The following is a 19479-nucleotide window of genomic DNA, read 5'->3' as shown; positions in this document are numbered from 1 at the left end:
ACTAAAAATGGGAATGTAGCAGTAATTCTGGAAGAGCAGTTCCTTGCTTCTGCCTCTTGCATCTTGTAGGGAGTGACATACAAAAGCCTCTTCAACCAGGACCCCAGTGGTCATGAGCGACAGGGACCTTATCATTTATGTCTAAGTTGGGAAAATTTTGATAGTGAAAGGACACATTCAAATACATTGATGGATGTAAAAATAGTGCCCTTAAAATTTGTTTTAAATTAACTAATTCTTGGGGCGCCTGGGTGGCGCAGTCGGTTAAGCGTCCGACTTCAGCCAGGTCACGATCTCGCGGTCCGTGAGTTCGAGCCCCGCGTCAGGCTCTGGGCTGATGGCTCGGAGCCTGGAGCCTGTTTCCGATTCTGTGTCTCCCTCTCTCTCTGCCCCTCCCCCGTTCATGCTCTGTCTCTCTCTGTCCCAAAAATAAATAAAAAAAACGTTGAAAAAAAATTAAAAAAAAAAATTAACTAATTCTTAAGAAATAAACTAAAAATACAAATAAGATTTAAAAATTGATTTATATTGGTTACCTACATATCAAAAATATAACATGAGAAGAATAATTATTCTGGATATACACTGATGTATTTTAATCAACCAAAACTTCCTAGCCCTGTCTATAGTACAGTTTCGTTGATATTTTCTGAAGAAGACATTTTTCTTAATGTGATTGTATTATTTTTAACCTTTTGTTAAATTTCTGGAAATCTTCAAAATTGTATGTTGTGGTTACTAAATTTGAAATCTTGGCACCTTCAATATAGATCACAATATTTTTATCTGTAAAATACTCCCAGAAGGTCTTAGGTACCTGGTAAGAACAAATTCTACTAAGTTGAAAATATTATCAATTCTATTTTATTTTTGTATTTTAATATAGGAGTGTTTCAGCCCAAGTTTTTTCATGAAAGTTCTGTTTCCCCCTTTCGTTTAGAGTTCCTTTGCTAACAAATAATTGTGTAAGATGGAACTTGTCAAATAGGTTGCCCCTACTTAGGGTCTTTTTAATGGTTTGTCACATTTAGATGCTGAAAAATTATAGGCACTTATAATCAGAATATCCCCAAATTAGGAACACCTTCAAATCCTATGTATCATATGAATGCTTCCTAAAATTATGAACTCTATCAAAAGATTATTATTATTTTTTTTACAAACTAAGATATTCTAAATCATATTTGTGGATTTTCAAAATTAAATGTTGTCCTCTCTTTGAGAACTCATTTTCTGGATTTGATTTCTTAGTTCCCTTCTTGTTTCAGTTCCTTCCAGTGCATTTCAGTGTGCTTTTATTTGCAATTTTTGTTTAGAGCTATTCTGCTATCCCCTAAGAATTTCAAAAGCTGAAATATTGGGATGCCCCATTTACTAAATACCACGATTAAAGATTTCCAAATGTTTTGAGGGCAAAAAAAAAAAAAAAAAAGGATCCAAAATTTAAGACTTATTTACATAGTTGTTCATCAACCAGAATGATGAAGGCTTCCAGGAAAATGCTGATTGACTTGCTGAAACAACTTGATTTTTTTTATTCAACATCAGTTTTGTCTCCAAAATTTTGTAATAAAGTGATTCTCACCAAGTATGTATAAAAATATTTACAAATTTTGGTGCCTATATATTCTGTTTTTTATTAATATGTAATTGACATATAAGTGTAAGGTATATGTAAGTTATATTTTGATTTGTAGAATATTGCAAATTATTTGGACCCAATATTCATTACATTTGTATCACAACCAATTCAAATCCATTTCTACTCCATAGATTTTTTTAATTTGGTCAGAACATTGTTTTTAGTATGACAATATTCTCCAAAATAATTTGTATTTGTGTTATTGAAAAAAATAACTGATAGGTCTTCAATGTCATTTTTAACTAAAATTATAAGTTTTCATCCTATTGTCAGGGTTTCATTTTGAATTTCTAAGCTTTGAGTCATTGGATAGAAAATCAAACTATTATTAAATATACTTATTTTATATTTGAAGCATTTGGTAACATGATATAAAAGTTTAAATGCTTACAAAATTATTTTTTTGCCAATAGAACACATTAACAGCTTTGCATAACTTTTTGTACATATCACCCCCACCCCCCCGCCCCGCAAATCAAACCAAACCAAGCACCTTGGAACTGAAAATGAAAGGATTAATTTAGAAAAGGAACCATTTGACCTAAGTGAAAAGTCATGTTTCAAGAGTAATCTGTAAAAGCATCTTTTGCAGGTGCATGTGTTAAATCACTGTGTTTGGGCACAGTCTTCTTGAAATAGTTACTGACTTTGAAATAGATACTGATGTTCCTTTAGGAGGATTATTTTCTGGTTTTCATTTGGTTGTACCTGAGAAAACACAAGAAGTCTAATTCAGTATATAGTATTTTAATTAAATATGTGGTCTCATTTTTTTTATTTTTGTCAAAAGTGTTTATTGAAAAGTTAAGGTTTACTAAATACTAAATACGTAAATATAGCTTTATGCTACACAAATGGCAAAGTCAGCATACCAAGGATATTCTGACGACTCTCTATGTGCTCTCCCTATGCTTTATAGCAGGTTGACCAGCCTCTGGACCATCACATATTTCATATCAAGCCAAACTCTAAATTTCCAAGTTTCCAGCTTACCCTATCAAATGGCAGGCTGGCAGCTTTGTGGATTTTGTAGGTTCAAACATGGGTTTGAACATACATGGGTGGTTCATGCACTCAATGGTCATGAAGGGCATCAGGGTGGGCATGAGAAAACTTATCAGAAAGATAAAATGAGAAAAAGAGAGGCAGTGCCTGCCTGTGCCTTATAACCCCATCTCTCTGAGATGAAGCAGTTCTTCTCTGGGGGCCTTCAGTTTCTTCTCCAATGCCATCATCCCATCTCGATTTCCAAGAAATGGAAATCAGGCAGCCATCTAGGACAGCCATCTTCTTTAGGTTCATCTAATTTTTGGTGGTGGTGAGTTTGTTTAGTTGGTCCCATATTCTTCATCAAGGTAGTCGGTCTTTGTGAAATGTCCCTTGTCACTAGTTCACCGAAGGGCTGCTAAGCACTGTTTCAGTTTATAGTGTTTAGACTAGTGGCTACTTTTGATGCTGTCTTTGAGGCAGGGGCTTCTGAGCCCCTTGCTGGTCCCTACTTGCTGCAATGCATTCTCAGTGGAAGACTCAGCTGACCCTACTGGGAGTTCTGAAGATGGAGTGAGCCTTACCAGCTGTCCTGAACTGGGATGAGGTGGCCAGGCTTTTATAATCCCAGGTTCATCAGTTATTGAGTGAAGGCTGCCCATGAAGAAAGCATAGACTTTGGTGAAGCAGATCTTTTTGGCTGAAATTCTACCCAAAGGGGGTTAAGAGCTGAGGGACCATCTGTGAGCAGCACTTCCAGCAGCTAGGATAATAAAAGGGGAATCTTAGCAATGCAGCACAACACCTATCCTTCCCTTTGATGCACTAATGAAGTTCTATCCTTGGCTTCCCCCCACCCCCACCTGATGTGCTGAGAACCAATTTGCAGAAAATCAAAAGTCAAAAGTGTCTAGGGCCCCAAAGAGTTGTAATTTATCCCTGAAAGCTGCATATGCCTAATTCTGGATTTTCCATTATGTAATATCATTAACATTTTCATTACTTAAGTCACTGTTAGTTAAAATTCTATTGCTTGCAATCAAAAGCTTCCCTGACAAAATATAAGGAAACTGCTACAGCCAAGCAATTCAAATGACAAAATCAGGTAATCAAAAAAATCAACTGTTGACTCTTGATGGGATGATTAGGGAAGGCTTGTACTGAGGAGATAATATTTGGGCTGAAACCTGAATCACAAGATGGAATTGGGTAAGTGAGGATGTGAGAAGAGCATTCCTGGCAGGAGGAGGAATGATTGTGAAAGCCTGAGGCAGGGTTTGGCAGCTTCCCCAACGTGGTTCTCCAGGGTGGAATCAGTGTCTCAATAGCATCTCTACGGACTGGAATTTGGGGTACCAAAGTGGGATATTTGGGGGCACTGGAAAGAAAGTTTTTAGTAGCTTTCAACTAAAGTCCAGGCCTTTGGAAAGGTCAGATGAGAATGTGGGAAAGTGAGAAAAGAGTGATGAAGGGGACAGTTTCTCCCAGGATGGAATTTGGGCTGCTGGGCTATAGCTTAAGATGTTTAAGATGCGGCCATGATAAGGTTTTTAAAGCTGTGTTGTTGTTGTTGCTGTTGTTGTTGCTTTTAAGACATAATATTCTCATAAGGCCTAGAGATGTTTTTTTACCCATAAACATTTATATGATCAAGAACATTTTAAATGTGAAAGGGAAAGGGAATAAGAAAGATTATTGAATCAATGGTTATTATTTAGGAAAAAGAATATATGTGCAAGAGGTTTCCAGAAGAAAAAAAAACCTATGATAAATACATAGAGAATAATGGTTGCCTACAGAGAGGTGTGTGTGCACATGTGTATGTCTTTGTGTGTATGGTTATATAAATACATTCAAGGAAGTAAACTTAACTTTATAGCATCATAAAACTGGATTAAATGACAGGAGTATAACAAAAGGCTACGTCTTTCTTTTATAAACAAACCTGGTTTAAGTGGAGGTGAGTTAGTACCTTGTGTCAAGAAATTCTGGTAAGTTTTTAGCAAAATTGTTGGAAAGTTGCTGGAAGTTGCTGGAAAATCTTCACAAAGATTTATCCCTTATCTGCATGAAGATAAAAGAAAGAAAATACTGAAAGAGAAAAAGTAAGGTGCTGTAGACCAAGACTCTTTAAAAAAAAAAAAAAGATGACTAAACAGTAATGGAAAACTTTCAGACATTAAGTTGTGATTATACAGCACCAGTGATGCCAATTTTGCAGATGTATTTGCTAAACAGCTGCCAGTAATCACTGAGGAATTATAGAAGATGGGAAAGACTTGAGTGTCATCTGGGCTTCATGGCAGGAGACAGAAACATTTAAAGTAGGCAAAGATTTAATACGGTAAATTGGGTGCTTGCAAAATCATTGGAAGGCCTGGAGAAGTGAGCTCTAGTCTGGGTTTCTTGGAATGACTCCCAGACACCGGAGAGCTGAATCACAAGGGGAGCTCTTACCTCTGAGAGTGTCCTAGAACCACTGAGCTTCCAGAATACATGGTTGTAACTGAGATTTAGGAATCAGAGAGCTGAAACTGTATACTTAATACTGCTGTTGTCGCTACCCCATGATGCTGGTGACAGGGGCCTGCAACCTGGAGGCCACTGTTGCCTTTGCTTCAACCCCTTCTCTCACCCAGAAATCTGGGGAATGAGTCACTGCTACAGAAGAAAATTTCATATCTCCATGAGGCCTTGCTTGCCAACCCAGAAATGTTAGAGGATGACCACCCTCCCTTTCGCCTCACAAATCTCTCCTAGCTGTATCTGTGTGGCAGGACCTTACTGGAGTCCAGACCACTAACTGCAGAGTATCTGGGAATTGTACATTTAACTTCCAAGTCCCTTCTGTACAAGAAGACATGATGCAAGGTGGCGAATGGAAATTCAGTGAGCCCAAAGCACAGTATTCAATATAACTGTAAACAGGCAAGCACTCCAATTTCTTTAATGGAAAGAAAGAGATTATGAGACATCTGCTGAGCTTGACATTAGTCTTAGTATTGGTTACAAAAGACACCCTGTGAGCTATTAAGAAAGGATGTAGCAATCCCTGGGAATAAAGGGTCCGTTCAAAGCAAATCATACTGAATAACCTATTAAAATGGAAAGTAATAGAACTACATGGCTATAATGTATCTCGATTTTAAGAAGGCTTTTGCCCTTAACTTTTATATCACCAGACAAACTTATGAAATGTGGCCAAGATAGTGGTATAGGTGAATGGATGTGTAATTAGTAGAAAGATTAAAAACTGATGATTAGTAGATACATGTCAGGTTGTAGCACATGCCATAGGAATTAATATTTTATCCTGCCCTGACTTACACAATGACTCCAACAAGAACTATTTTAAAAATAGTAATAGTCATTATTTATTTAGTGCTTACTCTAGGTGAGGCACTATAGCTGCATTATTATCTCATTTACTCCTTACAATTATCTTGTCAGGTTGTTATCTCCATTTCAAATGTGAGGAAACTAATGCTGGAAAGTGTAAGTGACTTGCCCATAGCTCCACATCTAGTAAACAACAGTGCTGAGATTCATCCCTAAAATAACTTTAAGGAAGAGGTACCACAGGGAGGGAGAGAACCACAACATTTCTGGCAGAAACTGGCCAGAACCTGCCAAGAGCCCCAGAGGATGGCATTTTCTCAGCCATTTCCCGTGAAGTTGGAGGCTGGCCCACTGTCCTGCAGGATCTGGTCAGTATCTCAGGGACTCAGACTCACAGTGACCAGCCTTCACTAAAGGCTTATATAAAAAACCAGAGGCCGATGTACTAAACTATGAGAAATGCAATAGTAAAACTGCATTGGCCAGTCAAGCTGACCAGATATAGGCAATATTCTGTATGCAAAGATCCAAAGGGGAGCATGATGAGCAGAATGTTGACCGCAAGAAGATAGAATCAGTATAAAGTGATGTTGATCTGAATGCTAACTGCCCATAGTCTCTGACAATCAATACAGTTGTAAACGTCTGCCTGGCTGATTGGATGCCTGGAACTACCTGGAAAGACACTTTCCTATTTGACCAGACAATGCCAGAATTTGCCTCCTGATTTTTCTTTCTAGGAATGCATGACTGATTGCTGTTCTTTTTTAAGATAATTTAATGACTTCAGCTAAGTTGTTTTGGACTAAAATGTATTCTTTCTCTTTAAGGTGATTGTTTTGATCAGTTTCCTGCTGATACAATTTCTTAACTTCAGAAAACAAGTTTTCTTCCTCTGAATTCACTTTTGTTCTTTGGTACTGCTTAGAAGATGTAGGCCCATTTGACTCTTTCCTTTACCTGTGCTGCTTTTCACCTCTTCATGTTAGCACTGATACTTCTGTTCTTGTGTTTGTTCTCATTAGCCTACCGAGAGCAGCACAGGTTTTTAAAAAGACAACATTTTTAATTAACATGCTCACTGTGAGTCAATAGTGTGTGACATAGTTATCAAAGAAGCCAAGGGAGACTTAGTTATATTAACTGTGTCAACAGAATGAATGAGCTAGTAAATGAATGAAGGAATTGATAGCCCTACCGTAATCTTCGCTGACACTCCATGCCTGGATTAGCAATGTTTATTTAGTTCAGGATCCACATTTTCAGATATCAACACACTGGAGTATATTCAGAGGAAACTGGCCAGATGGTGATAGGACCTGAAATGACATTCTGACAAATGGTGGTAGGACACTGGTGATAGTTAACTTGAGAAAGAAAAAAACTTAGGGGAAAAATAAGAAAAACTTATAGCTATAGGTCAAAGATCATGCCCAGGCCTTTAATGGATTTCAAATATTATGGACCTACCATAATAGAAAAGAGAATACTGTATTTTATTTTGAGAGTTACCCCAGCATTCAGAGCTGAGAGTGGTCAATATGAACCACAGAGATAAAACTATGCTTATTAGAATGGTGACATTTCCAACTCTCAAAGCTGCCTTGATATTAAAGGGGTCCATGTTTCTGGAGATGCTCAAGCAGAGATTGCTCAAACTTAAAAAAAAAATATTTTTAATGTTTATTTTTGAGAGAGAGTGTGAGCAGGGGAGGGGCAGAGAGAGAGAGGGGAGACACAGAATCCGAAGCAGGACCCAGGCTCTGAGCTGTCAGCACAGAGCCTGATGCGGGGCACAAACCCATGCACTGTGAGATCATGACCTGAGCTGAAGTCAGATGCTTAATCAACTTAACCACCCAGGTGCCCTGAGACTGGTCAAACTTTTGATGGAGATATTTTGGAGAAGAATAGTATTAAATGGAATAATTAAATGGAGTCAGGGACCAGATGACTTCTAAGATCTTGTCGAACCTTATCCCACTAATCTATCATTATCTTACAATACAGTAACCCCTTTCTTTATCTTTTTTTGGGACGGTCAGAGAGAGAGAGGGGGACAGAGGATCTGAAGCGGCCTCTGTGCTGACGGCAGAGAGCCCAGTGCAGTACTTGAACCCACAAACTGTGAAATCATGACCTGAGCGAAAGTCAGATGCTTAACCAGCTGAGACACCCAGGCACCCCACCCCCTTTCTTTATCTTTTAGTTTAGTGGCATGAATACTGAATGGTTAATACCACTTCCAATTCAACAGATCAATGGTAGGGGACACTGATTGCTGCATTCCTTTCTGGCAACTAAGACAAAATCCAGCACAATCTGAAGCTGCAGGGATGGGGGTAAAACAAAAATGAACAAACAAACAAAAAACCATTTTGTGTGTGAGTCATTAGGTAAATACCAAGAAGATATTCACTTCCTTATTTGATCTCCAGATCCGTATATTCTTTACTATGAGAGAAAAAGCACTAAAAATTGATTGCCTTCAAAGCATAGTAGATTTTCATTCTCAAATAGTTTGAAAGCTTCAAATGCTAGTAGCATCCATTTCTGTCTTCATATTGAAATGCAGTTATTTATGCTCTAAAAACCCTCCTACTGGATTCCTTATTTTCAGCTTTGTTATTGTTAATGGGTACACTTGAGCACCAACCAACCTGTGCATTCATGGCAATGAATGTCATACCTTAAAAACTGGAAAGAATAATGTTCTCTTAAAATAACCAAATAACAGTGGAGTTTTATAGCTAGAGAAAACCTAAATATCACATGTTATTAAATGAGAAATTCAAGCCAAGAGAGATGAAATGACTTGCCACATTCACATGGCTGGTGGGAGAGTGGAGCACTTTTGTTTTGTCTCCCAATCAAGGAGGCAATTTTATGCTGGGTTTCTTTCTGGGGTGAGTGGGCAAGATACTGTCCTTTTTTACTTTTCTTAGTAAGTAGAATGGTTTGATACTAGTCACTTCTAGATCTTTACTTTTTTTTATTAAAAAATTTTTTTATGTTTATTTATATTTTTGAGGGAGAGAGAGACAGAGCGTGAGCGGGGAAGGGACAAAAAGAGAGGGAGACACAAAATCAAAGCAGGCTCTGGGCTGTCGGCACAGAGCCCGACGGTGGGCTCAAACTCCTGAACCTCAAGATCATGACCTGATCCGAAGTCGGACACTCAACCAACTGAGCCACCCAAGCACCCCACTCCTAGGTCTTTATTTACAGCCTGATTGGCATGTGACCTGAAGAGAAGATATCTGAGTAGGATTCCAGGATAGTATTTTCTTTATCCATATCCTTTACCCATATCCGTAGACAGGAATTTTATGGGCTTCTTTGTTCCTAATTCTGGATTGCTCTTGGGTTTCTGCAGTGCTGCGTATGATGCCGTTCTTGACAGAAATGTGGCCATTAAGAAGCTCAGCAGACCCTTTCAGAACCAAACGCATGCCAAGAGAGCTTACCGGGAGCTAGTCCTCATGAAGTGTGTGAACCATAAAAACGTGAGTTATTTTTAAACCTCTGGCAGTGGGAGATTGTGAGATGGGAGAAAGAAAATCTGTGTGCCAACTTGAGCAGGAAAGGCTTTCTTTACTTTGTAATGTCTGCCTGTTAAGATTGTTTATCCAGTCCATATGCTACATTTTATTTCATTGTCCTCATGATAACTTTCTGCTTAAAAACCATCTAAAAACCATATGGTGTGAGAGGATGAATTTGATAGATATTTTCCTGCTATGAAATTAACCATATTTGGGTATCTTGCTCCAAATTAACCAGAGAGCTCCATACTTTTCCGAAAACAATAAAAAACAAACAAATACAAAACCCTAAAATATCCTATAGAACAATATACTATATTTCTTTATTATTAACAGGTGAAGATTTTTATCTCCTTTTTTTTTTTGACTATAGTCTGTCAGTGGCCTTCAAATGTTTACTGTACCCACTGTGCTTCAGCATCTTGTTTTTTTGTAGAGTTGGGCAAATGCACAGGAACGTATCTGCAAAGCACTTCAGAACAGGATTATCAAGAGCATTTCTCATGGGAACTCAGTAGGGTGTATACCATTATATCACATTCTTCACTTCAGAGTATATAAGCTTCTACATTTGCAGATAAAGGCCTCTAGAATTCTTTCTATGCTCCCATTACTTTTAGTAAGGATACAGGGGAGATAATTCATTATTTTAATAATGACTATTATTAATAAATAATTTATAAGTACAGTGCATATAATTTATTACATATAAATGTATAATGAAAATAATTGCAAATTATTATAATAAAACTATAAAAATAGCTGTAAGTCTGCATAGTTTTTCTTAAGTATGAAAATCACACAGAATATATAAAATTATCAGTGCAGTTTTATAAGCAAGTGGATTTGTCATAAGGCCAACCATCTATCACTGGCACTAAGAAGAAGCAAATGTATAAGAGTTTAGTTGCAAGATGTTTGAAATACAAATATGTGGATTGTTTCTCTGATGACAGTGTTTCTCTTTTCTTCTATTACTCTACTCCAATGACTTGTAGTTCAGTCATTTGACATGTTTGTTAAATAAAATGTGCCCCATGTATAAACCTAGATGCTAAGATTACATCAGTAGAGATAACAGAAATGAATCCCTGACCATGTGGAGCTCATGTTGTACTGATGAGAGAAAAAGATGGTCTAAAAAATAGGTAAATGTATAGAATGTCAGATGGTGATAAGCACTAGTAAGTAAAACAAAGCAAAAGGAAAATTATTCTGGTCAGTGCTGGTGGGTGGGCTTACTTTTTAAAATAGATTGAGCAGGAAAGATCTCACTAAAAAGGCAAATTTATGAAGTACGTACCCATCTCTAATTTTGCCATGCAAGAAACACAAGACTTCTAGAAGGTAACTATAAATGATGGAAAGGATGATTCATAAGAAAAGTCATTCTACTAAACCAATTTGTTCTTTCAGTATGTTAAATGAAGGCAGGAACAAGACTAACAACATGGCCAATGCAATCTATTTTTATCATAGCAGAGAGGATGAGAAATACCATGGGCAATGGAAAATGGATAGATATAATCAGTGAAGCAGCAGTATGGGAGATTTTGATAGTGTTTTCATATACTTATATTTCCCTCATCTTCCTTTCAGCTCCTATAATGCAATAAACACATTGTGGAGAAATTTCCACTTACTTGGTGCATTTGAGGAAATCATCCTCCCTGTTCTTGACTGAAATGTAGAAGTTCATGTTTATGATACCTAAAAAGAAGTTCCCAATTGAAAGGATTATCTGTAAATGGTTTTCTTCCTGCTATCCCCCTTTTATGTGTGTATTTCCATGTGCATGTGTATATGTCTATGGAAATAAATATCTGGAACTTGTTCACTTATGAAAGGAAGTTCACTTATGACCAAATGTAAATTCCACATTAGTACTTTTTTTTAAATGTTTATTTTATAGAGAGTGAGAGAGGGCATGAGCAGGGAAGGGGCAGAAAGAGGAAGACAGAGAATCCCAAGCAGGCTTTGCACTGACAGTGCGGAGCCTAACATCGGGCTCAAACTCATGAACCATGAGATCATGACCTGCACCGAAACCAAGAGTTGGACACTTAACTGGCTGAGCCACCCAGGCGCCCCTCCACACGAGTGCTTGTAATATTAAGTAAAAGCAGTCAGAATGCAGAACTCTGTAAATGCTGTGGAAAGTAAAGTAAAACAGTGAAGAATCCCAACTAAATCTTTAATAATAGAGAAGAGAATCCATTTAGAGAATGAATACCTAATTCTAGGAAATGATGGCTAATGTGATTGTGGAGCCATAACAAACATTAATTCGTATCTGCATTTTAATATGTCGGAATAAAGGAACTGAATCAGATTCCTGCGTGAAACTGTTGAACTAAAATGAAAATACCTGTGATAATATGTTTCTAAAGGGACAATTTTTAATTGGTTATTGTTAAGAATTAGAATTTACAAGGGAGCAAAGAAAAAACAGAGAGAAATCAAAGAAAATGAAGGTGATGAAGCAAGGGCATAGTAAAAGGGAAAATAAGAATTTTTCAAAAAAGTTTTTATATATTTATTTTGGGAGAAAGAAGGAGAGAGAGCGAGCACCAGTTGGGGAGGAGCTGAGAGAGGAGAGACAGAGAATCCCAATAGGCTCTGCACTGTCAGCACAGAGCCCAACACAGAGCTCCATTTCATGAACTGCAAGGTCATGACCTGAGCTGAAACCAACAGTCAGATGTTTAACCGACTGAGTGACCCAGGTGCCCCAGTGAAAATAAGAATTCATAGTGAGGAATTAACCTTTTAAAATAATCTTGATTTACTCAAAATTGTAATGCTATTTTCTAAATTAATTTTCAAATACCTAGATTATTTACCAGGTGTTATGGGTTAGCATTTTTCCATATTTAAGGGTTGTTTGTGTGTGTTGTGTGTGTGTGTGCCCTGTGCACAATCTCTGATGTTTTTGTTTGACCAAATATCAAGATGAATTACTTTGCAATATTGATAAAATACTAGAAAAACAAACCCACTGTATATGTTTGATGTACATACAATGACAGATATATCACACATTGTTTCAGCACACACTATCAGTATACAGAATAAGACACTTTCATCACAAGTTTCAAAGATATTTTGAAATAATTTTATTTCTATATGCATATTCCATAACCTAAAGAACCTAAGGTTCCTTTAGAAGAGATGATCATAGTTTTCTTAATATGTAATAACCATTGCCATATATACATTTTGTGTGTGTGTGTGTGTATGAAAATATGCATTGTACTATGAATTTTTTCTCAATAATTCCTCAACAAATGAAAACTACATGTGACCCAAAGCATTCTGTGGACTTGATCACATTTCTCAGATGTTTATAATCAGTTTGTTTTGTTTTCATTATTTCATATGTTTCTATACCACTTACAAAATTTACCAAAATTTATTAATTTTTAGTTTAAAGATGTTTAAATCTTAATCTTGTACTTATCCAGTTTTGTGAAATGGTTGCATCTATCCTGTGAGAAGATCGTTATCCCTATTTTTTATTTTTATGTCCCACTGACGTTAGTAGAGAATATTTACTTATGCTAGAAGGTAAACTTCTTTGCTACCTAATATATAAAATAACCAAAGCAGGCAACAAAAAATTTAAGAGACAGAATTGCAGTAACTTTTAAAATACATTTTCCACTAAATTCATTATTGATATCATCCAGGATATTATACATTTCCCCAAACATATCAGTATAGCATTAGTTTAAATAGTATTTGTGTGTGAAATAGAAGCAAAAGAAACTAAAGTAGTAACACACAAAAAAATCTTAAATTAGAGCACCGTCTTGTTCATTTGGAGGAAAACCATGACCTTGCTACATCTTGTTGGGTGTTTTGCTGCTGCCCATCTTTTTCTTACATGGCTTCCTTCCATTTTTGCTTAGTTGCATTACAACTCTATATTCTACCAAGGAGAATCACACTCTAAAGCATTTACACAATTATATATTTTCTCTGATTCTTCCTTCTGCCTAAGAATTTGAGCGCTTTTAATTGTATTTAACCCAAAGGCAGATATCATATATATGACCTTTCTGAGTACATTTTTCTATGTTCTGTGAAACAGTTCTAGAAGTTTTTTCCCAACTTTTCTATTGCTACCATAGCACTAGTGTGTGACTTTGAGTTGGATTAAATACTTGTTTCAGTATGCTTTTTGAATAATTCAATCTCTCCCTTTTTCTTTCTCTCTTTCCTCTGTCCCTTCTACTATTTCTTTTCCAGATTATTAGTTTATTAAATGTCTTCACACCCCAGAAAACACTGGAGGAGTTCCAGGATGTGTAAGTAACAAAACTCATGAAGGAAGGAAGAGCATAGCACTTATATAACTCAAGGGAAATTGATATACATCAGTGGATGAAATCTCTTGTAGAGATTAAAGGGAACTAAGAGCTGACAGCAAATGAAAGGGATCCAGTGATAGAACAGAAGGTTCTGTTTCTGGTGTTCCTTCCTGGAAAGATACTTCTGCTTCTTTTTGGCCTTCTGGCACTTGTGCTTTGTTGTTCTATGTTCTTGGTTCAATCAGAGAAGATTTATTATTTATTATGTATTTTTTATTATTAATTGATTCTGTGAGCTTTCTGGAATGAGTCTATTCACTTTGAGAAATATCAAGAAAAGGGATATGATAAAAATAATTTTTAAATCTTTATTTCTATTTTTTGTGGTGCCTTTGATTTTGTACAAAAATAACCTATCTAGAAGTATAGTGACAATAGCAGAGGAGAGGAAGTAAATCTTAACACATTGTCTTGTTTGGCACAGATACATTGCATTTAATAGGAGATGCTATTTTTTTTTTTTTTTGAGGGAGTGAGAGTGTTTGTACACATGCATGCATGAACAGGGGAGGGACAGAGGAAGAGGGAGAGGGAGAATCCTACGCCAGCTCCCTGCCCAGTGCAGAGCCCAATGCAGGGCTCTATCTCACAAACCGTGAGATCATGACCTGAGCTGAAATCAAGATTTGGATACTTAACCAACTAAGCCACCCAGATGACCCCTGACTTTTTTTCTTTAATTTCTAATCATAATACTCAAGAAACAGTTCAGTGAATTCAGGGAAACGTGAGGACAAGATGAAGGTAGAAAATATATGGGTAGGAACCACACACTAATAAATGCTGCTTCTGCTGGTGACCTCGTGGTAGAGTTACCATGGCTAACATATATGTAATACTTGGAAAGTTTTCATGTTCTCAATTCAATCAAAGGTAGAACTGAGAAGTTTGGAAGACTTACAGATTTGGGAGAGGATTCTGACCTATTTGAAGGACTTCATGGATCTTGTGATTTGGGACTAACCTTGTGGATTTACTTCCCAGTTACTTAGTAATGGAACTGATGGATGCCAACTTGTGTCAGGTGATTCAGATGGAATTAGACCATGAGCGAATGTCTTACCTGCTATACCAAATGTTGTGTGGCATCAAGCACCTCCACTCTGCTGGAATTATTCACAGGGTAAGAATACATACTCCAGAATTATAATTAAAGTGCCTTTGGAGAAGAGAGAGAGCAACTGTAGATTGTTTTCTTTATGTAGCGGGGGGTAGGTTGAATATAATGTACTTCCTCATTTCTTTGACTATAGAACTAGCACAAAGTCCACTAACATACAGAAGAAAATTGTAGCTATACTTCAGTTGATTTCGTTTAGCATTTTGTTTCGGCTCATTGAGAGTTGGCTTCTGAGAAGCCTCATGTTTTCTAGGCCCTTGATTGGCAGAGGTCATATGTGCAGCTGAAATAAGACCATTCATTTCCACAGTTTGTTGCTGGCAGTACAAAGACAGCTGCCTTGATTCACTCTTCTGTCAGGCCAAGAAATGAAAAATAAGCTGAAAGGTTTATGTTGCCATAAGGAAAAATCTAACAGATGACAATAAATGATATGTTATTTATTCTAAGAGCTCTTCCCAAGATGAGCCTAAACTGTAAAATTGATAGTACACTTCTCTTCTGGGTTTAATAAGTTTTTGAAGATACTTAAAAATATATATAAAAAGCTAATCATTTGCTTTATATTGTGCTCTGTAGGCAAGGGGAGCCCTATCAATACTACTGCAAGACTGCCATATTAATTGAGTAGATAGAGATCATATGTTCCGTTTGCTTCTGGCTTTTAATTTCTTCTCTTTTTCCTATTGTCAGGATTTAAAACCAAGTAACATTGTAGTCAAGTCTGATTGTACATTGAAAATCCTCGACTTTGGACTCGCCAGGACGGCAGGCACAAGTTTCATGATGACTCCTTATGTGGTTACCCGTTATTATAGAGCCCCTGAGGTTATTCTGGGAATGGGCTACAAGGAGAACGGTAAGGAGGCTTCTGCATAGCAGTCACAGAAACCATGAAGAAAATGTGCATATGTTTTAGATGGCCAAGGGCAGTGTTCTTTTTCATGCATATGAATGTATATTTTTAATAGGGTTGCCAGCTTTCATATTAAGAGGTGTTTAAAAACACTACTATGAAGAATCATTCATTAAAAATGTGAAGGATGTTTCTGAAAAGTAAGCTTTGCTGCAAGAACACTAAAATGTTATGGCTAAAAAGAATTGTGGATGGCATCTGAAAACAGATATGGATTAGCACACATGCTGTAGATATTGAGAAAAAATGCTGTTTGGGTTGCAGCTCAACTCAGAGTTTTGAGTATGAAAACAGGAAGAAATCTGTCTGTTACAGTTAGCCATTTGGCTTTATGGCTTATCTTAGATTGATGGCTCTACTCCTAGGAGAAGACAAAAAGATATCACAGAGCCTTGGAGCAAGAATCTTTACAAATGCTCATTGGATAATCAATTTAGAATAATCCAAATTGTTCAAGTTAGGTAAGAGTCTCTTCAATGCTTTAAACTGCTCTGTAAGTAATATTTAGGATAGCAATTACCTAGTAATTCCAAATTCTGAATCATAGAGAAAATATTAAATTTTATGTTACTTCTAGTATTCATGAACACTTCAAAAGAAAAAGTAGAATCCTCAAAATGTATTGCAATTTGATTTTATTAAAGGATTTATAAAATACCTATTAGAATGCATTGAAGTACATTATTTTGAAAAGAATATCTCTAATAAGTAATGTAGCATATTAAAAATATATATCCAATATATTTAGGAATTAAAATTCTTTTAAATTAAGATTTTATATATATACATATATATATATATGTATATATATATGTATATATATATATCCTAAATGTACATTTCATGCTTATTTTATGTTTTATTCTATTTAATTCCTAGCAGTCTATTTTTTGTAAGTTTTACAAAAATAATTATCTATATATTTTTATGTGCAGGTGCTACAGGGTACCTTTATGAAAATTCCCTGGTCACCAGTTTAAACAAATTTCTTTGTGTACTTTCACATTAGAAGAGAGCCAATACTTTTGTGCACTTGTGCAGAAGAAAGTGAAAAGTCAGCTCTTAGGAAGGTCAGGTTCACTTTGGTGAGCAATGGCAGAATTGTTACTTTTTGACTTGGAAGAGGCAAATCTAGTCCTCTTCCCAAGGAATAATCTAACCACATCTAACTTCTTCGGAAAAGAAGACATTTGTAGACCTTTTTCACAGGTTACTTGTAAAACGTCAAAGGGGAATTAATTAAAAAATTCAAGAAATCAAGGATCTACAGAGGTCTGGCGTTAGGGGCTGCATTTGCCTATTGATGGTGTTCCAGATCTTTGCAGAACAAATGGCATGTAATTTCATCCATTTTCCTTCTCTCACTAGAAAAGGTTGCAAGTCACGTCCTTAGCTTTTTCATTTCTCTAGATTTGTGAAGATGTAGCTAACACCCTTGTGCTGCCCTCTTGCATATGAGAGGAAGGTTATCATGCAGAAACACCCGCTTGTTCCTACATCAGGCATGCCTGGCTATCCTGTGCACCTAACCCTGCCTTCCTTCCCCAAGGAGCATTTCAGCCTAATGTCTTTGCCCCAAAGTTCCTTTGATCCTTACTAAAAAGCAAGTTGGAAGAGGGTAAAGATTGGTAAGAGAAGGTGAAGCATGTTTTGTTAACAACTGGGACAACTGAGAAATAAAGAAAACAAACAAATAAATAAAACAATTTTTAAACACCTTTAATACTTTTTTTCACTTTACTTCCAGATGACTCCTTTATATATGTGCTAATTGATCGTATCTTTATTTTTGAAATACTTCAAATAGAAACTAAAACTGATGTTTATTACAAGGATAACCTCTGAAGGAAAAACTAAGTCCTGAATACCAGGGATTCCAATACTTCTGCCTGTAAACCACGGTTCCTGCCATTTCGTAGTTTCTTGGATGTGCTTGCATGTACCTTATTCTGAACCAACCAACCAATCAAACAAACAAACAAACAAACAAAACAAAGGGAACAAAAAAGCAGTTTTTGGTTGCCCTATTCCATGTAACTGAGTGTAATAGAAAATGGAAACAGCCACTCCTGTAGGTTGCTTAAGATTATTTTCTCTATATCCTGCAAATAATAAAAAACCTCTTGGTGGCTTTTAGCCGCCACCCACCATGGAGACACGTTTGGTTTATCTGCTGTTTTTCCATATCACCCTTTTATGGCACTACAGAGGCAATCTAAGGTACCCATAAAGTAATTTTTAAAAATTAATTTGAGTTCTCATGCTAAACATTGTTAATGTAATATTACAGTGCTGGTTTTAATTTTGGGGCAACTTTTGGGGGGAGACAAAAATTGTACCTTCTAATGAAACTGTTCTTTTTCCTCCTCCTTCAGAGATCAATGATCTTAGTTTACTTTACTTTCCTCCCTTTTCTTCACTTCCCTCTCTCCTGTTCTAGTGGATATATGGTCTGTGGGATGCATTATGGGAGAAATGGTTCGCCACAAAATCCTCTTTCCAGGAAGGGACTGTATCCTTGTACCTTTTGCTGCAGCTTTACCTGTTTTGTTCTCTCTCCCTTTAAACACATAATGATTTTACCAGGAGAGTAAAGATAGAAGCAAAAAGTTGGGTAAGTGGTGTATTTGTGATTTAAAAAAAAGTGATGATTTATATAATCTGACCAGTACTGAAGATTACCTACTGCAATGATTTGTTTTAATTAAATTTCAATGGGCTTTTTTTCCTTTAAATTATTTTCTTGTTTGTAACTCAAAATAGCAATGCTATTTTTTCATAAATAATAGAGGTCACCAAATCCCAAATTATTAAAATATCTTTGTAACTAGCAAAAGAAGTCACTCTTTGCAAGTATTTTCCATCTTTTTCCTAAAATCATTGTATGCTTCTTCAACATTTAGGCATAATAATTTCTCTCCTTGTTGATATCCTAAGCTTCTGTCTATAGTTTCATTGAATTGAATTACTCTTGACACTATATCCAGTCTTAAATAGGTCAATATAGCATATCCCCCTTCAACCATGAACTTCCACGTTTAAAAACCATAATTGTTATTCAAATTGCCAGAGATCAGCTGGGTTTAATATAAGCTTCTCTTACTTGACTTGGAGACAGTCAAGTCAAGTTGACTGAGACACAGATAATCGCTTTTCCAATGAAATTTAGAATTTTAAAAAGCAGTGTTTATTCAAGTTCTACCCTTGAGTTCTGGGCTAGATTACAATAGAAATTTCTTGGAGAAATATGTATGATTTAGAATTATTAAATGAGCTGATATATGTCTAAAATGATCCAAAGTTTACTCTCTAACAAAGTCACATATTAGTGTTTGTAATATATACGTAATAAAGTTTACATATTAATAGAGAATATATTTTTATGCATATAGAAATACCCTGCTAACACACAATAGTGCAAATCTAAATACAACAACAATTTCCAGTTTTAACAGTGATAATGCAATATTGAGTTCAGTATATTATTATATATGAAATTGTTTTAGAAATTGGCAATAAACATGTGGTCTATAACTATTAAATATTATATTTGGTTA

General features: G+C 36.1%; 1 protein-coding gene across 1 annotated transcript in view; it reads left to right on the top strand.

Annotated features, from left to right (window-relative positions):
- The window catches only part of LOC125917114 (mitogen-activated protein kinase 10), a 107040-nt gene that overhangs the window by 64139 nt on the left and 23422 nt on the right, over positions 1–19479 (top strand). Inside the window, exons 3-7 of the mRNA XM_049623375.1 lie at positions 9345–9474; positions 13765–13823; positions 14871–15009; positions 15700–15865; positions 18363–18434. Of these exons, the coding sequence (XP_049479332.1) occupies positions 9345–9474; positions 13765–13823; positions 14871–15009; positions 15700–15865; positions 18363–18434 (566 nt within the window). The remainder of the gene's footprint in view (positions 1–9344; positions 9475–13764; positions 13824–14870; positions 15010–15699; positions 15866–18362; positions 18435–19479) is intronic.

This window comes from Panthera uncia, unplaced genomic scaffold, assembly GCF_023721935.1.
Source record: "Panthera uncia isolate 11264 unplaced genomic scaffold, Puncia_PCG_1.0 HiC_scaffold_150, whole genome shotgun sequence".
In the NCBI taxonomy this organism is placed as follows: Eukaryota; Metazoa; Chordata; class Mammalia; order Carnivora; family Felidae; genus Panthera; species Panthera uncia.
Note: the sequence above shows the minus strand (reverse complement) of the source record. Positions and strands in the feature narration are given on the sequence as shown.